Source organism: Salmo salar, chromosome 26 (genome assembly GCF_965601325.2).
Source record: "Salmo salar chromosome 26, fSalSal1, whole genome shotgun sequence".
Taxonomy (NCBI): Eukaryota; Metazoa; Chordata; class Actinopteri; order Salmoniformes; family Salmonidae; genus Salmo; species Salmo salar.
Genome location: NC_138316.1, coordinates 55,257,201 through 55,275,000, shown reverse-complemented (window position 1 = coordinate 55,275,000; position 17,800 = coordinate 55,257,201). Strand labels below are relative to the sequence as shown.

The following is a 17,800-nucleotide window of genomic DNA, read 5'->3' as shown; positions in this document are numbered from 1 at the left end:
TGATATTATTGATGATGGGTGATATTATTGATGATGGGTGATATTATTGATGGTGGTTGACCAGGGGCAGATGGGTGATATTATTGACGATGGGTGATATTATTGATGGTGGGTGATATTATTGATGATGGGTGGTATTATTGATGATGGGTGATATTATTGATGGTGGTTGACCAGGGGCAGATGGGTGATATTATTGATGATGGGTGGTATTATTGATGATGGGTGATATTATTGATGGTGGGTGGTATTATTGATGATGGGTGATATTATTGATGGTGGGTGATATTATTAATGGTGGGTGACCAGGGGCAGATGGGTGATATTATTGATGATGGGTGATATTATTGATGGTGGGTGATATTATTGATGATGGGTGGTATTATTGATGATGGGTGATATTATTGATGGTGGTTGACCAGGGGCAGATGGGTGATATTATTGATGATGGGTGGTATTATTGATGATGGGTGATATTATTGATGATGGGTGATATTATTGATGGTGGGTGATATTATTGATGATGGGTGATATTATTGATGATGGGTGGTATTATTGATGATGGGTGGTATTATTGATGATGGGTGATATTATTGATGATGGGTGATATTATTGATGATGGTTGACCAGGGGCTGATGGGTAATATTATTGATGAGTGATATTATTGATGATGGTTGACCAGGGGCTGATGGGTGATATTATTGATGATGGGTGACCAGGGGCAGATGGGTGATATTATTGATGATGGGTAATATTATTGATGATGGTTGACCAGGGGCTGATGGGTGATATTATTGATGATGGGTGATATTATTGATGGTGGGTGACCAGGGGCTGATGGGTGATATTATTGATGATGGGTGATATTATTGATGATGGGTGATATTATTGATGGTGGGTGATATTATTGATGATGGGTGACCAGGGGCTGATGGGTAATATTATTGATGATGGTTGACCAGGGACTGATGGGTGATATTATTGATGATGGGTGATATTATTGATGATGGGTGATATTATTGATGGTGGGTGGTATTATTGATGGTGGGTGGTATTATTGATGATGGGTGATATTATTGATGATGGGTGATATTATTGATGGTGGGGTGGTATTATTGATGATGGGTGATATTATTGATGGTGGGGTGGTATTATTGATGATGGGTGATATTATTGATGGTGGGTGGTATTATTGATGATGGGGTGATATTATTGATGATGGGTGATATTATTGATGGTGGGTGATATTATTGATGGTGGGTGGTATTATTGATGATGGGTGATATTATTGATGATGGGTGATATTATTGATGATGGGTGATATTATTGATGATGGGTGATATTATTGATGGTGGGTGATATTATTGATGGTGGGTGGTATTATTGATGATGGGTGGTATTATTGATGATGGGTGATATTATTGATGATGGGTGACCAGGGGCTGATGGGTGATATTATTGATGATGGGTGATATTATTGATGGTGGGTGATATTATTGATGATGGGTGATATTATTGATGGTGGGTGATATTATTGATGATAGGTAATATTATTGATGATGGTTGACCAGGGGCTGAGAGGTGATATTATTGATGAATTCTCTCCTCACTGACTCTGCTGCTATCTCTGTGATCAACATCGTAGATTGTAAAGATGTGTTGACTGCAGTACTAACCTTGTCTCTCTCCCTGTTTGTGTCTTAGGAGGAAGCCAGCAGGCGCCTGGTTAGATGTGAGCCCAGGGCTATGGCCAGACAGGTTGATTCTGGCACTCAGACTGATCCAGTGGTGGTTCTGTCTCTAGCCCAGGCTGCTGTTCTGGGGCTCATCTCTCAGAACGAGGTGTTTGGTGCTACCATCGCTCCTAATGGCTTCTACACAGGAGAACCTAAAGAGTCTCCCGCCTTGCCTGTAGAGGGGGTGGATTACGAATACGCTGATCAGCTGATAGGAGCTAACGGAGATTACCTGGGAGACAACCTGCCTGAAGACGGAAACATGCAGCCCAGCTGTAGCCAGAGGTGGAGGCACGGACCTCCCCCCGAGGGGAAGATGGTAGGGCCCGAGCGCCATGCTGGAGTGCCTGTGGACGGGTCATCCCAAGTGAAAGGAGAAGGGGTTATCACTGGCCTGACGTCCTGTGTTCACATGCTGAACAACCTGGCTACTACTAGAGGTGGATTGGTCCAGGTCGACCCCGCCTCTCTCCGGGCCGCCGCCCAGAAAGGCTGTGCCGAGTGTGACAGAGACATGTCCAGCCAGCAGGCTAACACACACACTCACACACACTCCCAGGCCGGCCACAGCCATAAAGGGGATCCGGGGCATCGAGGCCTGCAGGGGCAGAGGGGGCTAGGGAATCAGGAGAGAGCAAGGGGGGAGGAGGAGGAGGAAGAGGAGGGAGAGCAGGGAAACAGCCTGATGAAAGGAGGACAGGAGGAGACTATCAGCAGCTACTTCCAGTCCAGCGAGGTGGGGGGGTACGATGGGGGGGAGGTCTACCATGAGAACAGCCAGGGTATGATGTGGGGCAACCAGCCAGAGCAGGGGGTGGGAGGAAGAGGAGGAGCAGGAAGAGGAGGGACCCATCGTCACCACGGCCGGAGGGTTGACCGTCTAGACATCAACATCCAGATAGATGAGTCGTACTGCGTGGACATGGGGGAGGGCCTGAAGAGATGGAAGTGTCGTATGTGTGAAAAATCTTACACCTCCAAGTACAACCTGGTAACTCACATCCTGGGTCACCAGGGCATCAAGCCTCACGCCTGCCCCCACTGTGGCAAGCTGTTTAAACAGCCCAGCCACCTGCAGACCCACCTGCTCACCCACCAGGGAACTAGGCCTCATAAATGCACCGTGTGTAAGAAGGGTTTCACCCAGACGTCCCACCTGAAGAGACACATGCTGCAGCACACCGACGTCAAACCTTACAGCTGCCGCTTCTGTCGCCGCGGCTTCGCCTACCCCAGCGAGCTCCGCGCCCACGAGACCAAACACGAGCGCGGGCGCTGCCACGTGTGTTCCCAGTGTGGCATGGAGTTCCCCACCTACGCCCATCTGAAGCGCCACCAGACCAGCCACCAGGGACCGACTAGTTACCAGTGTACAGAGTGCAACAAGTCCTTCACCTACCGCAGCCAGCTGCAGAATCATCTGCTGAAACACCAGAGTCCTCGGCCGTACTCCTGTTCCCACTGCGGGCTGGAGTTTGTCCAGCTGCACCACCTCCGCCAGCACGCCCTCACACACAAGGTACCTAACTCTGACCCTTGACCCCTAGCCATAACCCTCCACCAGCACGCCCTCACACACAAGGTACCTAACTCTGACCCTTGACCCCTGACCCCTAACCATAACCCTCCGCCAACACGCCCTCACACACAAGGTACCTAACTCTGACCCTTGACCCCTGACCATAACCCTCCACCAACACGCCCTCACACACAAGGTACCTAACTCTGACCCTTGACCCTTGACCCCTAACCATAACCCTCCGCCAGCACGCCCTCACACACAAGGTACCTAACTCTGACCCTTGACTCCTAACCATAACCCTCCTCCAACACGCCCTCACAAATCAAATGTATTTATATAGCCCTTCTTACATCAGCTGATGTCACAAAGTGCTGTACAGAAACCCAGCCTAAAACCCCCCAAACAGCAAGCAATGCAGGTGTAGAAGCACGGTGGCTAGGAAAAACTCCCTAGAAAGGCCAGAACCTAGGAAGAAACCTAGAGAGGAACCAGGCTATGAGGGGTGGCTTGGAAAAACTCCCTAGAATGGCCAGAACCCTAGGAAGAAACCTAGAGAGGAACCAGGCTATGAGGGGTGGCTAGGAAAAACTCCCTAGAATGGCCAGAACCCTAGGAAGAAACCTAGAGAGGAACCAGGCTATGAGGGGTGGCCAGTCCTCTTCTGGCTGTGCTGGGTGGAGATTATAACAGAACATGGCCAAGATGTTCAAATGTTCATAAATGACCAGCAGGATCAAATAATAATAATCACAGTAGTTGTCGAGGGTGCAACAAGTCAGCACCTCAGGAGTAAATGTCAGTTGGCTTTTCATAGCCGATCATTCAGAGTATCTCTACCGCTCCTGCTGTCTCTAGAGAGTTAAAAACAGCAGGTCTGGGACAGGTAGCACGTCCGGTGAACAGGTCAGGGTTCAATAGCCGCAGGCAGAACAGTTGAAACTGGAGCAGCAGCACGGCCAGGTGGACTGGGGACAGCAAGGGGTATCATGCCAGGTAGTCCTGAGGCATGGTCCTAGGGCTCAGGTCCCCCGAGAGAGAGAAAGAGAGAATTAGAGAGAGCATACTTAAATTCACACAGGACACTGGAGAAATACTCCAGATATAACAGACTGACCCTAGCCCCCCGACACATAAACTACTGCAGCATAAATACTGGAGGCTGAGACAGGAGGGGTCAGGTCACACACAAGGTACCCTAACCATAACCCTCCGCCAGCACGCCCTCACACACTACAAGGCCAAGAGGTACACTACATGGCCAAAAGTATGTGGACACCCTTTCAAATTATCGGAATCAGCTATTTCAGCCACACCAGTTGTATAAAATTGAGCGCACAGCCATGCAATCTCCATAGACACACATTTTAAATGGAATTTCCTTACTGAAGAGCTCAGTGACTTTCAAAGTTGAATCAGAGAGGTGCAGGGGGCTGCCTTAATCCACGGCGCCCGGGGAGCAGTTGTTGGGGGTAACTGCTCAAGGGTAGAACAGCAGACTTTTCAACCTTGCCGACTCGGGGATTCGAACTAGCGACCTTTCGGTTACTGGGCCACAGCTCTTAACCGCTAGGCTACCTGTGTCTGTCTGTCTGAACAAAGAGTACATGATCTTTCATGTATCCCAATCAGACCTGGCTCAGATGCATATGAATCATATCACTACTAGAGCTGTGCTTGATTTAGTGTGCAATGGAATGGAATAATCACCAAACAGGCCAACCAAGTTAAGTGAAGAGCACCACCAAGCCTTTAGAAGTATTTGACCAAGCTAGGTCTGATCCCAATATAGTCATGCTTTTCCTTCACCTTCTTTACAGAATTTTAACTAACTTCATGTTCATTCTGCTGCAATGGTCCTCATCTAACTTCTCCTCCTGTGTTCTTATTGGTCAGTGGTCCTCATCTAACTTCTCCTCCTGTGTTCTTATTGGTCAGTGGTCCTCATCTAACTTCTCCTCCTGTGTTCTTATTGGTCAGTGGTCCTCATCTAACTTCTCCTCCTGTGTTCTTATTGGTCAGTGGTCCTCCATCTAACTGTCGTCCTGTGTTCTTATTGGTCAGGGAATGAAGGGTCATAAGTGTGAGGTGTGTTCCCGTGAGTTCACCTTGTCAGCCAACCTGAAGAGACACATGTTGATCCACAACAGCATCAGACCCTTCCAGTGTCACATCTGCTTCAAGAGCTTCATCCAGAAACAGACGCTCAAAACACACATGATCGTCCACCTGCCCGTCAAACCCTTCAAATGCAAGGTGAGTTTTATATCCAGGGTTGGAACAAGTTCAGAGAACCGGAAAATAAGGGAGGGAACCTGGAAGGAAAGTGATTCATACTGTTCCGGAACAGAACTGTTATTTTTAAAAAGCATGGGAACCGGTTAATAACGTTATTCTATGTTCCAGGTATTTGTTTCTAGTCCCACAAACAAAACGCCTATACAAAGCCCTCACGCTGTCACTCAAAAAACGTATTCTGTCTGCCTGCCCGCTGAAAATCTTTACCTGTCTGTGTTTAGACTACCTGCCCCTCCCCCCTCCGAAGCATAGGCAACTGTACTGAGTACAAGCTTGATTCAGAAGATAGGGAGACGGGTTTTTATTAGCTAGAGAAGAATGGATTCACTTTTTTCAGACACTACATTGAGGGGAAAAAAGTATTTGATCCCCTGCTGATTTTGAACGTTTGCTCACTGACAAAGAAATGATCAGTCTATAATTTTAATGGTAGGTTTATTTGAACAGTGAGTTACAGAATAACAACAAATAAATCCAGAAAAACGCATGTCAAAAATGTTATAAAATGATGTGCATTTTAATGAGGGAAATAATTATTTGACCCCTCTGCAAAACATGATTTAGTACTTGGTGGCAAAACCCTTGTTGGCAATCACAGAGGTCAGACGTTTCTTGTAGTTGGCCACCAGGTTTGCACACATCTCAGGAGGGATTTTGTCCCAGTCCTCTTTGCAGATCTTCTCCAAGTCATTAAGGTTTCAAGGCTGACGTTTGGCAACTCGAACCTTCAGCTCCCTCCACAGATTTTCTATGGGATTAAGGTCTGGAGACTGGCTAGGCCACTCCAGGACCTTAACCTCCCTGGGCAAGGTGGGACGTTTGCATCCCACCTAGTCAACAGCCAGTGGAATCGCGTGGCGCGAAATACAAATACCTCAAAAATGCTATAACTTCAATTTCGCAAACATATGACTATTTTACACCATTTTAAAGACAAGACTCTCATTAATCTAACCACATTGTCCGATTTCAAAAAGGCTTTACAGCGAAAGCAAAACATTAGATTATGTCAGGAGAGTACCCTGCCAAAAATAATCACATATCCATTTTCAAAGCAAGCATATACGTCACATAAACCCAAACCACAGCTAAATGCAGCACTAACCTTTGATGATCTTCATCAGATGACAATCCTAGGACATTATGTTATACAATACATGCATGTTTTGTTCAATCAAGTTCATATTCATATCAAAAACCAGCTTTTTACATTAGCATGAGATGTTCAGAACTAGCATACCCACCGCAAACTTCCGGTGTATTTACTAAATTACTCACGATTAACGTTCACAAAATACATAACAATTATTTTAAGAATTATAGATACAGAACTCCTTTATGCAATCGCGGTGTCAGATTTTCGACGAAATCACATTTTGCAATATTCTGAGTACATAGCCCGGCCATCACGGCTAGCTAATTTGACACCCACCAAGTTTGGCACTCACCAAACTCAGATTTACTATAAGAAAAATTGGATTACCTTTGCTGTTCTTCGTCAGAATGCACTCCCAGGACTTCTACTTCAACAACAAATGTTGTTTTGGTTCCAAATAATCCATAGTTATATTCAAATACCTCCGTTTTGTTCGTGCGTTCAGGTCAGTATCCAAAGGGTGACGCGCGAGCGCATTTCATGACAAAAAAATTCAAAATATTCCATTACCGTACTTCGAAGCATGTCAAACGCTGTTTAAAATCAATTTTTATGCTCTTTTTCTCGTAAAAGAGCGATAATATTCCAACCGGGCGACGTTGTATTCATTCAAAGGCTGAAAAAAAAATAGAATTCTCATGAACGCGCATCTCCAGTGTCACTGTTCTCAGCCTGACCACTCACAAAATCTCCTGCTGTTTTTCGCCCAGAGACTGCAGAGACGTCATTCCACTTTCTCGCGCCTTCTGAGAGCCAATGGAAGCCTTAGATAATGTCACGTTACAGCAGAGATGCTGTATTTTCGATAGAGATGCCACAGAAGGAGAACAAATTGTCAGACAGGGCACTTCCTGTATGGAATCTTCTCACGTTTTGGCCTGCCATATGAGTTCTGTTATACTCACAGACACCATTCAAACAGTTTTAGAAACTTTAGAGTGTTTTCTATCCAAATCTACTAATTATATGCATATTCTCGTTTCTGGGCAAGAGTAGTAACCAGTTTAAATCGGGTATGTTTTTTATCCGGCCGTGCAAATACTGCCCCCTAGCCCCAACAGGTTAATGTCCTTCTTCTTGAGCCACTCCTTTGTTGCCTTGGCCGTGTGTTTTGGGTCATTGTCATGCTGGAATACCCATCCACGACCCATTTTCAATGCCCTAGCTGAGGGAAGGAGGTTCTCACCCAAGATTTGACGGTACATGGCCCCGTCCATCGTCCCTTTGATGCGGTGAAGTTGTCCTGTCCCCTTAGCAGAAATACACCCCCAAAGCATAATGTTTCCACCTCCATGTTTGACGGTGGGGATGGTGTTCTTGGGGTCATAGGCAGCAATCCTCCTCCTCCAACCACGGCCAGTTGAGTTGATGCCAAAGAGCTCCATTTTGGTCTCATCTGACCACACCTCACCCAGTTGTCCTCTGAATCATTCAGATGTTCATTGGCAAACTTCAGACGGGCATGTATATGTGCTTTCTTGAGCAGGGGGACCTTGCGGGCGCTGCAGGATTTCGGTCCTTCACGGCGTGGTGTGTTACCAATTGTTTTCTTGGTGACTATGGTCCCAGCCGCCTTGAGATCATTGACAAGATCCTCCTGTGTAGTTCTGGGCTGATTCCTCACCGTTCTCATGATCATTGCAACTCCACGAGGTGAGATCTTGCATGGAGCCCCAGGCCGAGGGAGATTGACAGTTCTTTTGTGTTTCTTCAATTTGCGAATAATCGTACCAGCTGTTGTCACCTTCTCACCAAGCTGCTTGGCGATGGTCTTGTAGCCCATTCCAGCCTTGTGTAGGTCTACAATCTTGTCCCTGACATCCTTGGAGAGCTCTTTGGTCTTGGCCATGGTGGAGAGTTTGGAATCTGATTGATTGCTTCTGTGGACAGGTGTCTTTTATACAGGTAACAAGCTGAGATTAGGAGCACTCCCTTTAAGAGTGTGCTCCTAATCTCAGCTCGTTATCTGTATACACTTGGGAGAAATCTTTCTGATTGAGAGGGGGTCAAATACTTATTTCCCTCAATAAAATGCAAATCAATTTATAACATTTTTGACATGCGTTTTCTGGATATTTTTGTTGTTATTCTGTCTCTCACTGTTCAAATAAACCTACCATTAAAATTTTAGACGGGTCATTTCTTTGTCAGTGGGCAAACATAGAAAATCAGCAGGGGATCAAATACTTTTTTTCCTCACTGTATAGGCCTGGTATCACATTTCATGTTGGCTTTACACTACATTACCAAAAGTATGTGGACATCTGCACGTCAAACATCTCATTCCAAAATGATGGACATTAATATGGAGTTGGTCCCCCCTTTGCTGCTATAACAGCCTCCACTCTTCTGGGAAGGCTTTCCACTAGTTGTTGGAACATTGCTGCAGGGACTTGCTTCCATTCAGCCACAAGAGCATTAGTGAGGTCGAGCACTAATGTTGGGCAATTAGGTCTGGCTCGCAGTCGGCTTTCTAATTCATCCCAAAGGTGTTCGATGGGGTTGAGATCAGGGCTCTGTGCAGGCCAGTCAAGTTCTTCCATACCGATCTCGACAAACCATTTCTGTATAGACCTCACTTTGTGCACAGGGCCATTGTCATGCTGAAACAGGAAAGGGCCTTCCCCAAACTGTTGCAACAAAGTTGGAAGCACAGAATCGTCTAGAATGTCGTTGTATGCTGCAGCGTTAAGATTTCCCTTCACTGGAACTAAGGGGCCCGAACCATGAAAAACAGCCCCAGACATTCCTCCTCCACTAAACTTTACAGTTGGCACTATGTATTCAGGCAGGTAGCGTTACCTGGCATCTGCCAAACCCAGATTAGTCCGTCTGACTGCCATTTCCACTGCTCCAGAGTCCAATGGCAGCGAGCTTTACACGACTCCAGACGACGCTTGGCATTGCACATGGTGATCTTAGGCTTGTGTGCGGCTGCTCGGCCATGGAAACCAATTTTATGAAGCTCCAAACAGTTCTTGTGCTGACGTTGCTTCCAGAGGCAGTTTGGAACTTGGTAGTGAGTGTTGCATCCGAGGACAGACAATTGTTACGCGCTTCAGCACTCGGCGTTCCCGTACTGTGAGCTTGTGTGGCCTACCACTTCACGGCTGAGCCGTTGTTGCTCCTAGACACATTATATATGACCTGGTGAGTTAATATATTATATATGACCTGGTGAGTTAATATTGATTTGAGTCCACCTGAGGTAAATTCAATTGATCGGACATGATTTGGAAAGGCACACACCTGTCTATATAAGGTCTCACAGTTGACAGTCCATGTCAGAGCAGAAACCAAGCCATTAGGTCAAAGGAATTGTCCGTAGAGCTCCGAGACAGAATTGTATCGAGGCACAGATCTGGGGAAGGGTACCAAAACATTTATGCGGCATTGAAGGTTCCCAAGAACACAGTAGCCTCGATCATTCTTAAATGGAAGAAGTTTGGAACCACCAAGACTCTTCCTACAGCTGGCTGCCTGGCCAAACTGAGCAATCGGGGGAGAAGGGCCTTGGTCAGGGAGGTGACCAAGAACCCGATGGTCTCTCTGACAGAGCTCCAGAGTTCCTCTGTGGAGATGGGAGAACCTTCCAGAAGGACAACCATCTCTGCAGCACTCCACCAATCAGGCCTTTATGGTAGAGTGGCCCGACGGAAGCCACTCCTCATTAAAAGGCACCTGACAGCACGCTTGGAGTTTGCCAAAAGGCACCTGAAGACTCTCAGACCATGAGAAACTAGATTCTCTGGTCTGATGAAACAAAGATTTTTTTATTTTATTTTGATTTCACCTTTATTTAACCAGGTAGGCCAGTTGAGAACAAGTTCTCATTTACAACTGTGACCTGGCCAAGATAAAGCAAAGCAGTTCGACACATATGTAACCGATGTGAAATGGCTAGTTAGTTAGCGGTGGTGCGCGCTAACTTCGTTTCAATCGGTGACGTCACTCGCTCTGAGACTTGAAGTAGGGTTTCCCCTTGCGTTGCAAGGGCCGCGGCTTTTGTGGCGCGATGGGTAACGATGCTTCGTGGGGTGTCAGTTGTTGATGTGTGCAAGGGTCCCTGGTTCGAGCCCAGGTTGGGGCGAAGAGAGGGACTGAACCTACACTGTTACATTGGTGCCGTGATCCAGATCATTGGTTGCTGCGGAAAAGGATAAGGTCAAAGGGGGGGTGAGTGTAACCGATGTGAAATGGCTAGTTAGTTAGCGGTGGTGCGCGCTAATAGCGTTTCAATCGGTGACGTCACTCGCTCTGAGACTTGAAGTAGGGTTTCCCCTTGCGTTGCAAGGGGCCGCGGCTTTTGTGGCGCGATGGGTAACGATGCTTCGTGGGGTGTCAGTTGTTGATGTGTGCAAGGGTCCCTGGTTCGAGCCCGGGTTGGGGCGAAGAGAGGGACGGAACCTACACTGTTACACATACAACAACACAGAGTTACACATAAACAAACGTACAGTCAATAGAACAATCTATGTACAGTGTGTGCAAATGTAGAAGATTAGGGAGGTAAGGCAATAAATAGGCCATAGAGGATAAATAATTACAATATGCGTTAACACTGGAGTGATAGATGATGGCCTGAATGCCAAGAGTTACGTCTGTAGGAAACCTGGTACCATCCCTACGGTGAAGCATGGTGGGGAATGTTTTTCAGCGGCAGGGACTGGGAGACTATTCAGGATAGAGGGGAAAATGAACGGAGCAAAGAACAGAGATCCTTGATGAAAACCTGCTCCAGAGCGCTCAGGACCTCAGACTGGGGCCAAGGTTCACCTTCCAACAGGACAACGACCCTAAGCACACAGTCAAAACAACACAGGAGTGGCTGCGGGACAAGTCTCTGAATGTCCTTGAGTGGCCCAGCCAGAACCCGGACTTGAACCCAATCGAACATTTCTGGAGAGACCTGAAAATAGCTGTGCAGCGATGCTCCCCATCCAACCTGACAGAGCTTGAGAGAATCTGCAGAGAAGAAGGGGAGAAACTCCCCAAATATAATTGTGCTAAGCTTATAGCGTCATACCCAAGAAGACTCAAGGCTGTAGTCTCTGCCAAAGGTGTTTCAACAAAGTACTGAGTAAAGTGTATGAATACTTATGTAAATATGATATTTCAGTTTTTTATTTTTAATAAATTAACAAACATTTCTAAAAACCTGTTTTTGCTTTGTTATTATGGGGTATTGTGTGTAGTTTGATAAAGGGGAAAAAAACGATTTAATTAATTTTAGAATAAAGCTGTAACATAACATTCGGAAGGCACTGTATTATATTATATATTATATTATATTATATATATTACCTGGTGAGTTAATATGTTATATATGACCTGGTGAGTTAATATATTATATATGACCTGGTGAGTTGATATATTATATATGACCTGGTGAGTTAATATATTATATTATATATGACCTGGTGAGTTAATATATTATATATGACCTGGTGAGTTAATATATTATATATGACCTGGTGAGTTAATATAATTATATATTATATATATTACCTGGTGAGTTTATATTATATATTTATATTATATATATTACCTGGTGAGTTTATATAATTATATTATATATATTACCTGGTGAGTTGATATATTTATATTGTATATATGACCTGGTGAGTTTATATTATACATTGGCAAGAAAAAGTATGTGAACCCTTTGGAATTAACTGGACTTCTGCATCAATTGGTCACAAACACAGTCTGCTTAAACTAATAAAACACACATTGTATTTTTATTGTCTGGTGAGTTTATATATTTATATTACCTGGTGAGATTATATATTTATGTTATATATGAACTGGTGAGTTTATATATTTATATTATATATGACCTGGTGAGTTAATATATTATATTATATATGACCTGGTGAGTTAATATATTATATTATATATGACCTGGTGAGATTATATATGACCTGGTGAGTTAATATATTATATTATATATGACCTGGTGAGTTAATATATTATATTATATATGACCTGGTGAGTTAATATATTATATTATATATGACCTGGTGAGTTAATATATTATATTATATATGACCTGGTGAGTTAATATATTATATTATATATGACCTGTTGAGTTTATATATATATATATATATATATGAGTCTTTCGTGTTGGAGGTTGGTTATTGCCTCAAATAGGGACTGGTAGCAGGGACTACAGTTAGGTCTTGGGGGCTGGTTAATAGGGACTGGTAGCAGCCAGGGACTACAGTTAGGTCTTGGGGGCTGGTTAATAGGGACTGGTAGCAGCCAGGGACTACAGTTAGGTCTTGGGGGCTGGTTAATAGGGACTGGTAGCAGCCAGGGACTACAGTTAGGTCTTGGGGGCTGGTTAATAGGGACTGGTAGCAGGGACTACAGTTAGGTCTTGGGGGCTGGTTAATAGGGACTGGTAGCAGGGACTACAGTTAGGTCTTGGGGGCTGGTTAATAGGGACTGGTAGCAGGGACTACAGTTAGGTCTTGGGGGCTGGTTAATAGGGACTGGTAGCAGCCAGGGACTACAGTTAGGTCTTGGGGGCTGGTTAATAGGGACTGGTAGCAGCCAGGGACTACAGTTAGTTCTTGGGGGCTGGTTAATAGGGACTGGTAGCAGCCAGGGACTACAGTTAGGTCTTGGGGGCTGGTTAATAGGGACTGGTAGCAGCCAGGGACTACAGTTAGGTCTTGGGGGCTGGTTAATAGGGACTGGTAGCAGCCAGGGACTACAGTTAGTTCTTGGGGGCTGGTTAATAGGGACTGGTAGCAGCCAGGGACTACAGTTAGGTCTTGGGGGCTGGTTAATAGGGACTGGTAGCAGCCAGGGACTACAGTTAGGTCTTGGGGGGCTGGTTAATAGGGACTGGTAGCAGGGACTACAGTTAGGTCTTGGGGGCTGGTTAATAGGGACTGGTAGCAGCCAGGGACTACAGTTAGGTCTTGGGGGCTGGTTAATAGGGACTGGTAGCAGGGACTACAGTTAGGTCTTGGGGGCTGGTTAATAGGGACTGGTAGCAGCCAGGGACTACAGTTAGGTCTTGGGGGCTGGTTAATAGGGACTGGTAGCAGGGACTACAGTTAGGTCTTGGGGGCTGGTTAATAGGGACTGGTAGCAGCCAGGGACTACAGTTAGGTCTTGGGGGCTGGTTAATAGGGACTGGTAGCAGGGACTACAGTTAGGTCTTGGGGGCTGGTTAATAGGGACTGGTAGCAGGGACTACAGTTAGGTCTTGGGGGCTGGTTAATAGGGACTGGTAGCAGGGACTACAGTTAGGTCTTGGGGGCTGGTTAATAGGGACTGGTAGCAGGGACTACAGTTAGGTCTTGGGGGTTGGTTAATAGGGACTGGTAGCAGCCAGGGACTACAGTTAGGTCTTGGGGGTTGGTTAATAGGGACTGGTAGCAGCCAGGGACTACAGTTAGGTCTTGGGGGCTGGTTAATAGGGACTGGTAGCAGGGACTACAGTTAGGTCTTGGGGGTTGGTTAATTGGGACTGGTAGCAGGGACTACAGTTAGGTCTTGGGGGTTGGTTAATAGGGACCGGTAGCAGCCAGGGACTACAGTTAGGTCTTGGGGGCTGGTTAATAGGGACTGGTAGCAGGGACTACAGTTAGGTCTTGGGGGCTGGTTAATAGGGACTGGTAGCAGCCAGGGACTACAGTTAGGTCTTGGGGGCTGGTTAATAGGGACTGGTAGCAGCCAGGGACTACAGTTAGGTCTTGGGGGCTGGTTAATAGGGAATGGTAGCAGCCAGGGACTACAGTTATGTCTTGGGGGCTGGTTAATAGGGACTGGTAGCAGCCAGGGACTACAGTTAGGTCTTGGGGGCTGGTTAATAGGGACTGGTAGCATGAACTACAGTTAGGTCTTGGGGGCTGGTTAATAGGGACTGGTAGCAGGGACTACAGTTAGGTCTTGGGGGCTGGTTAATAGGGACTGGTAGCAGGGACTACAGTTAGGTCTTGCGGGTTGGTCAATAGGGACTGGTAGCAGCCAGGGACTACAGTTAGGTCTTGGGGGCTGGTTAATAGGGACTGGTAGCAGGGACTACAGTTAGGTCTTGGGGGCTGGTTAATAGGGACTGGTAGCAGCCAGGGACTACAGTTAGGTCTTGGGGGCTGGTTAATAGGGACTGGTAGCAGCCAGGGACTACAGTTAGGTCTTGGGGGCTGGTTAATAGGGACTGGTAGCAGCCAGGGACTACAGTTAGGTCTTGGGGGCTGGTTAATAGGGACTGGTAGCAGGGACTACAGTTAGGTCTTGGGGGCTGGTTAATAGGGACTGGTAGCAGCCAGGGACTACAGTTAGGTCTTGGGGGCTGGTTAATAGGGACTGGTAGCAGCCAGGGACCACAGTTAGGTCTTGGGGTTTGGTTAATAGGGACTGGTAGCAGGGACTACAGTTAGGTCTTGGGGGCTGGTTAATAGGGACTGGTAGCAGCCAGGGACTACAGTTAGGTCTTGGGGGCTGGTTAATAGGGACTGGTAGCAGCCAGGGACTACAGTTAGGTCTTGGGGGCTGGTTAATAGGGACTGGTAGCAGCCAGGGACTACAGTTAGGTCTTGGGGGCTGGTTAATAGGGACTGGTAGCAGCCAGGGACTACAGTTAGGTCTTGGGGGCTGGTTAATAGGGACTGGTAGCAGCCAGGGACTACAGTTAGGTCTTGGGGGCTGGTTAATAGGGACTGGTAGCAGGGACTACAGTTAGGTCTTGGGGGCTGGTTAATAGGGACTGGTAGCAGCCAGGGACTACAGTTATGTCTTGGGGGCTGGTTAATAGGGACTGGTAGCAGGGACTACAGTTAGGTCTTGGGGGCTGGTTAATAGGGACTGGTAGCAGGGACTACAGTTAGGTCTTGGGGGCTGGTTAATAGGGACTGGTAGCAGGGACTACAGTTAGGTCTTGGGGGCTGGTTAATAGGGACTGGTAGCAGGGACTACAGTTAGGTCTTGCGGGTTGGTTAATAGGGACTGGTAGCAGGGACTACAGTTAGGTCTTGGGGGCTGGTTAATAGGGACTGGTAGCAGGGACTACAGTTAGGTCTTGGGGGCTGGTTAATAGGGACTGGTAGCAGCCATGGACTACAGTTAGGTCTTGGGGGTTGGTTAATAGGGACTGGTAGCAGCCAGGGACTACAGTTAGGTCTTGGGGGCTGGTTAATAGGGACTGGTAGCAGCCAGGGACTACAGTTAGGTCTTGGGGGTTTGGTTAATAGGGACTGGTATTAGGGACTACAGTTAGGTCTTGGGTGTTGGTTAATAGGGACTGGTAGCAGGGACTACAGTTAGGTCTTGGGGGCTGGTTAATAGGGACTGGTAGCAGCCAGGGACTACAGTTAGGTCTTGGGGGGCTGGTTAATAGGGACTGGTAGCAGGGACTACAGTTAGGTCTTGGGGGCTGGTTAATAGGGACTGGTAGCAGGGGACTACAGTTAGGTCTTGGGGGCTGGTTAATAGGGACTGGTGCAGGGACTACAGTTAGGTCTTGGGGCTGGTAATAGGGACTGGTAGCAGGGACTACAGTTAGGTCTTGGGGGCTGGTTAATAGGGACTGGTAGCAGGGACTACAGTTAGGTCTTGGGGGGCTGGTTAATAGGGACTGGTAGCAGCCAGGGACTACAGTTAGGTCTTGGGGGCTGGTTAATAGGGACTGGTAGCAGCCAGGGACTACAGTTAGGTCTTGGGGGCTGGTTAATAGGGACTGGTAGCAGGGACTACAGTTAGGTCTTGGGGGCTGGTTAATAGGGACTGGTAGCAGCCAGGGACTACAGTTAGGTCTTGGGGGCTGGTTAATAGGGACTGGTAGCAGGGACTACAGTTAGGTCTTGGGGGCTGGTTAATAGGGACTGGTAGCAGCCAGGGACTACAGTTAGGTCTTGGGGGCTGGTTAATAGGGACTGGTAGCAGGGACTACAGTTAGGTCTTGGGGGTTTGTTTAATAGGGACTGGTAGCAGCCAGGGACTACAGTTAGGTCTTGGGGGCTGGTTAATAGGGACTGGTAGCAGCCAGGGACTACAGTTAGGTCTTGGGGGCTGGTTAATAGGGACTGGTAGCAGCCAGGGACTACAGTTAGGTCTTGGGGGCTGGTTAATAGGGACTGGTAGCAGGGACTACAGTTAGGTCTTGGGGGCTGGTTAATAGGGACTGGTAGCAGCCAGGGACTACAGTTAGGTCTTGGGGGTTGGTTAATAGGGACTGGTAGCAGCCAGGGACTACAGTTAGGTCTTGGGGGCTGGTTAATAGGGACTGGTAGCAGGGACTACAGTTAGCAGGGACTACAGTTAGGTCTTGGGGGCTGGTTAATAGGGACTGGTAGCAGCCAGGGACTACAGTTAGGTCTTGGGGGGCTGGTTACTCCCTCTTGTAGCGACGATTATGAACATATACTGTAACTCATGCTTTGTCTTCTCCAGGTGTGCGGGAAGTCGTTCAACAGAATGTACAACCTGCTGGGTCACATGCACCTCCACGCCGGCTCCAAACCCTTCAAGTGTCCTTACTGCTCCTCCAAGTTTAACCTGAAGGGGAACCTCAGCCGACACATGAAGGTCAAACACGGCATGGACATCTCACCTGACGGACAAGGTGAGGCTTTACCCCTAACCCTTTACCCTAACCCAGCATGGACATCTCCCCTGACAGACAAGGTGAGGCTTTACCCCTAAGCCTTTACCCTAACCCAGCATGGACATCTCACCTGATGGACACGGTAGGGTTTGACCCCTAACCCTTTACCCTAACCCAGCATGGACATCTCCCCAGACGGACAAGGTAGGGCTTTACCCCTAACCCTTTACCCTAACCCAGCATGGATATCTCCCCAGACGGACAAGGCAGGGCTTTACTCTCCTTCCCTTCCTTCCTCTCATCTCACGATCCATCACTTATTTATTCAGCCACCTAACTACCATTCCTGTAGCCTTATTGTAGGCTGAGTGAGCAACCTGACTTGGTGGTTGTATATCCTGTTGGTTCTACCACTGGGTTGGTTCTACCACTGGGTTGGTTCTACCACTGGGTTGGTTCTACCACTGGGTTGGTTCTACCACTGGGTTGGTCCTGTTGGTTCTACCACTGGGTTGGTTCTACCACT

At 47.2% G+C, this 17,800-nt stretch overlaps 1 protein-coding gene across 3 annotated transcripts in view; it reads left to right on the top strand.

The window, feature by feature from the left end:
• Positions 1-17,800, top strand: part of LOC106593375 (uncharacterized) — a 65,636-nt gene that overhangs the window by 42,924 nt on the left and 4,912 nt on the right. For all 3 annotated transcript variants that reach the window (XM_045709097.2, XM_045709096.2, XM_045709095.2), the window contains 3 exons: positions 1,706-3,256; positions 5,321-5,512; positions 17,121-17,292. In XM_045709097.2, the coding sequence (XP_045565053.1) occupies positions 1,748-3,256; positions 5,321-5,512; positions 17,121-17,292 (1,873 nt within the window). In that variant the 5' untranslated portion in view covers positions 1,706-1,747. The remainder of the gene's footprint in view (positions 1-1,705; positions 3,257-5,320; positions 5,513-17,120; positions 17,293-17,800) is intronic.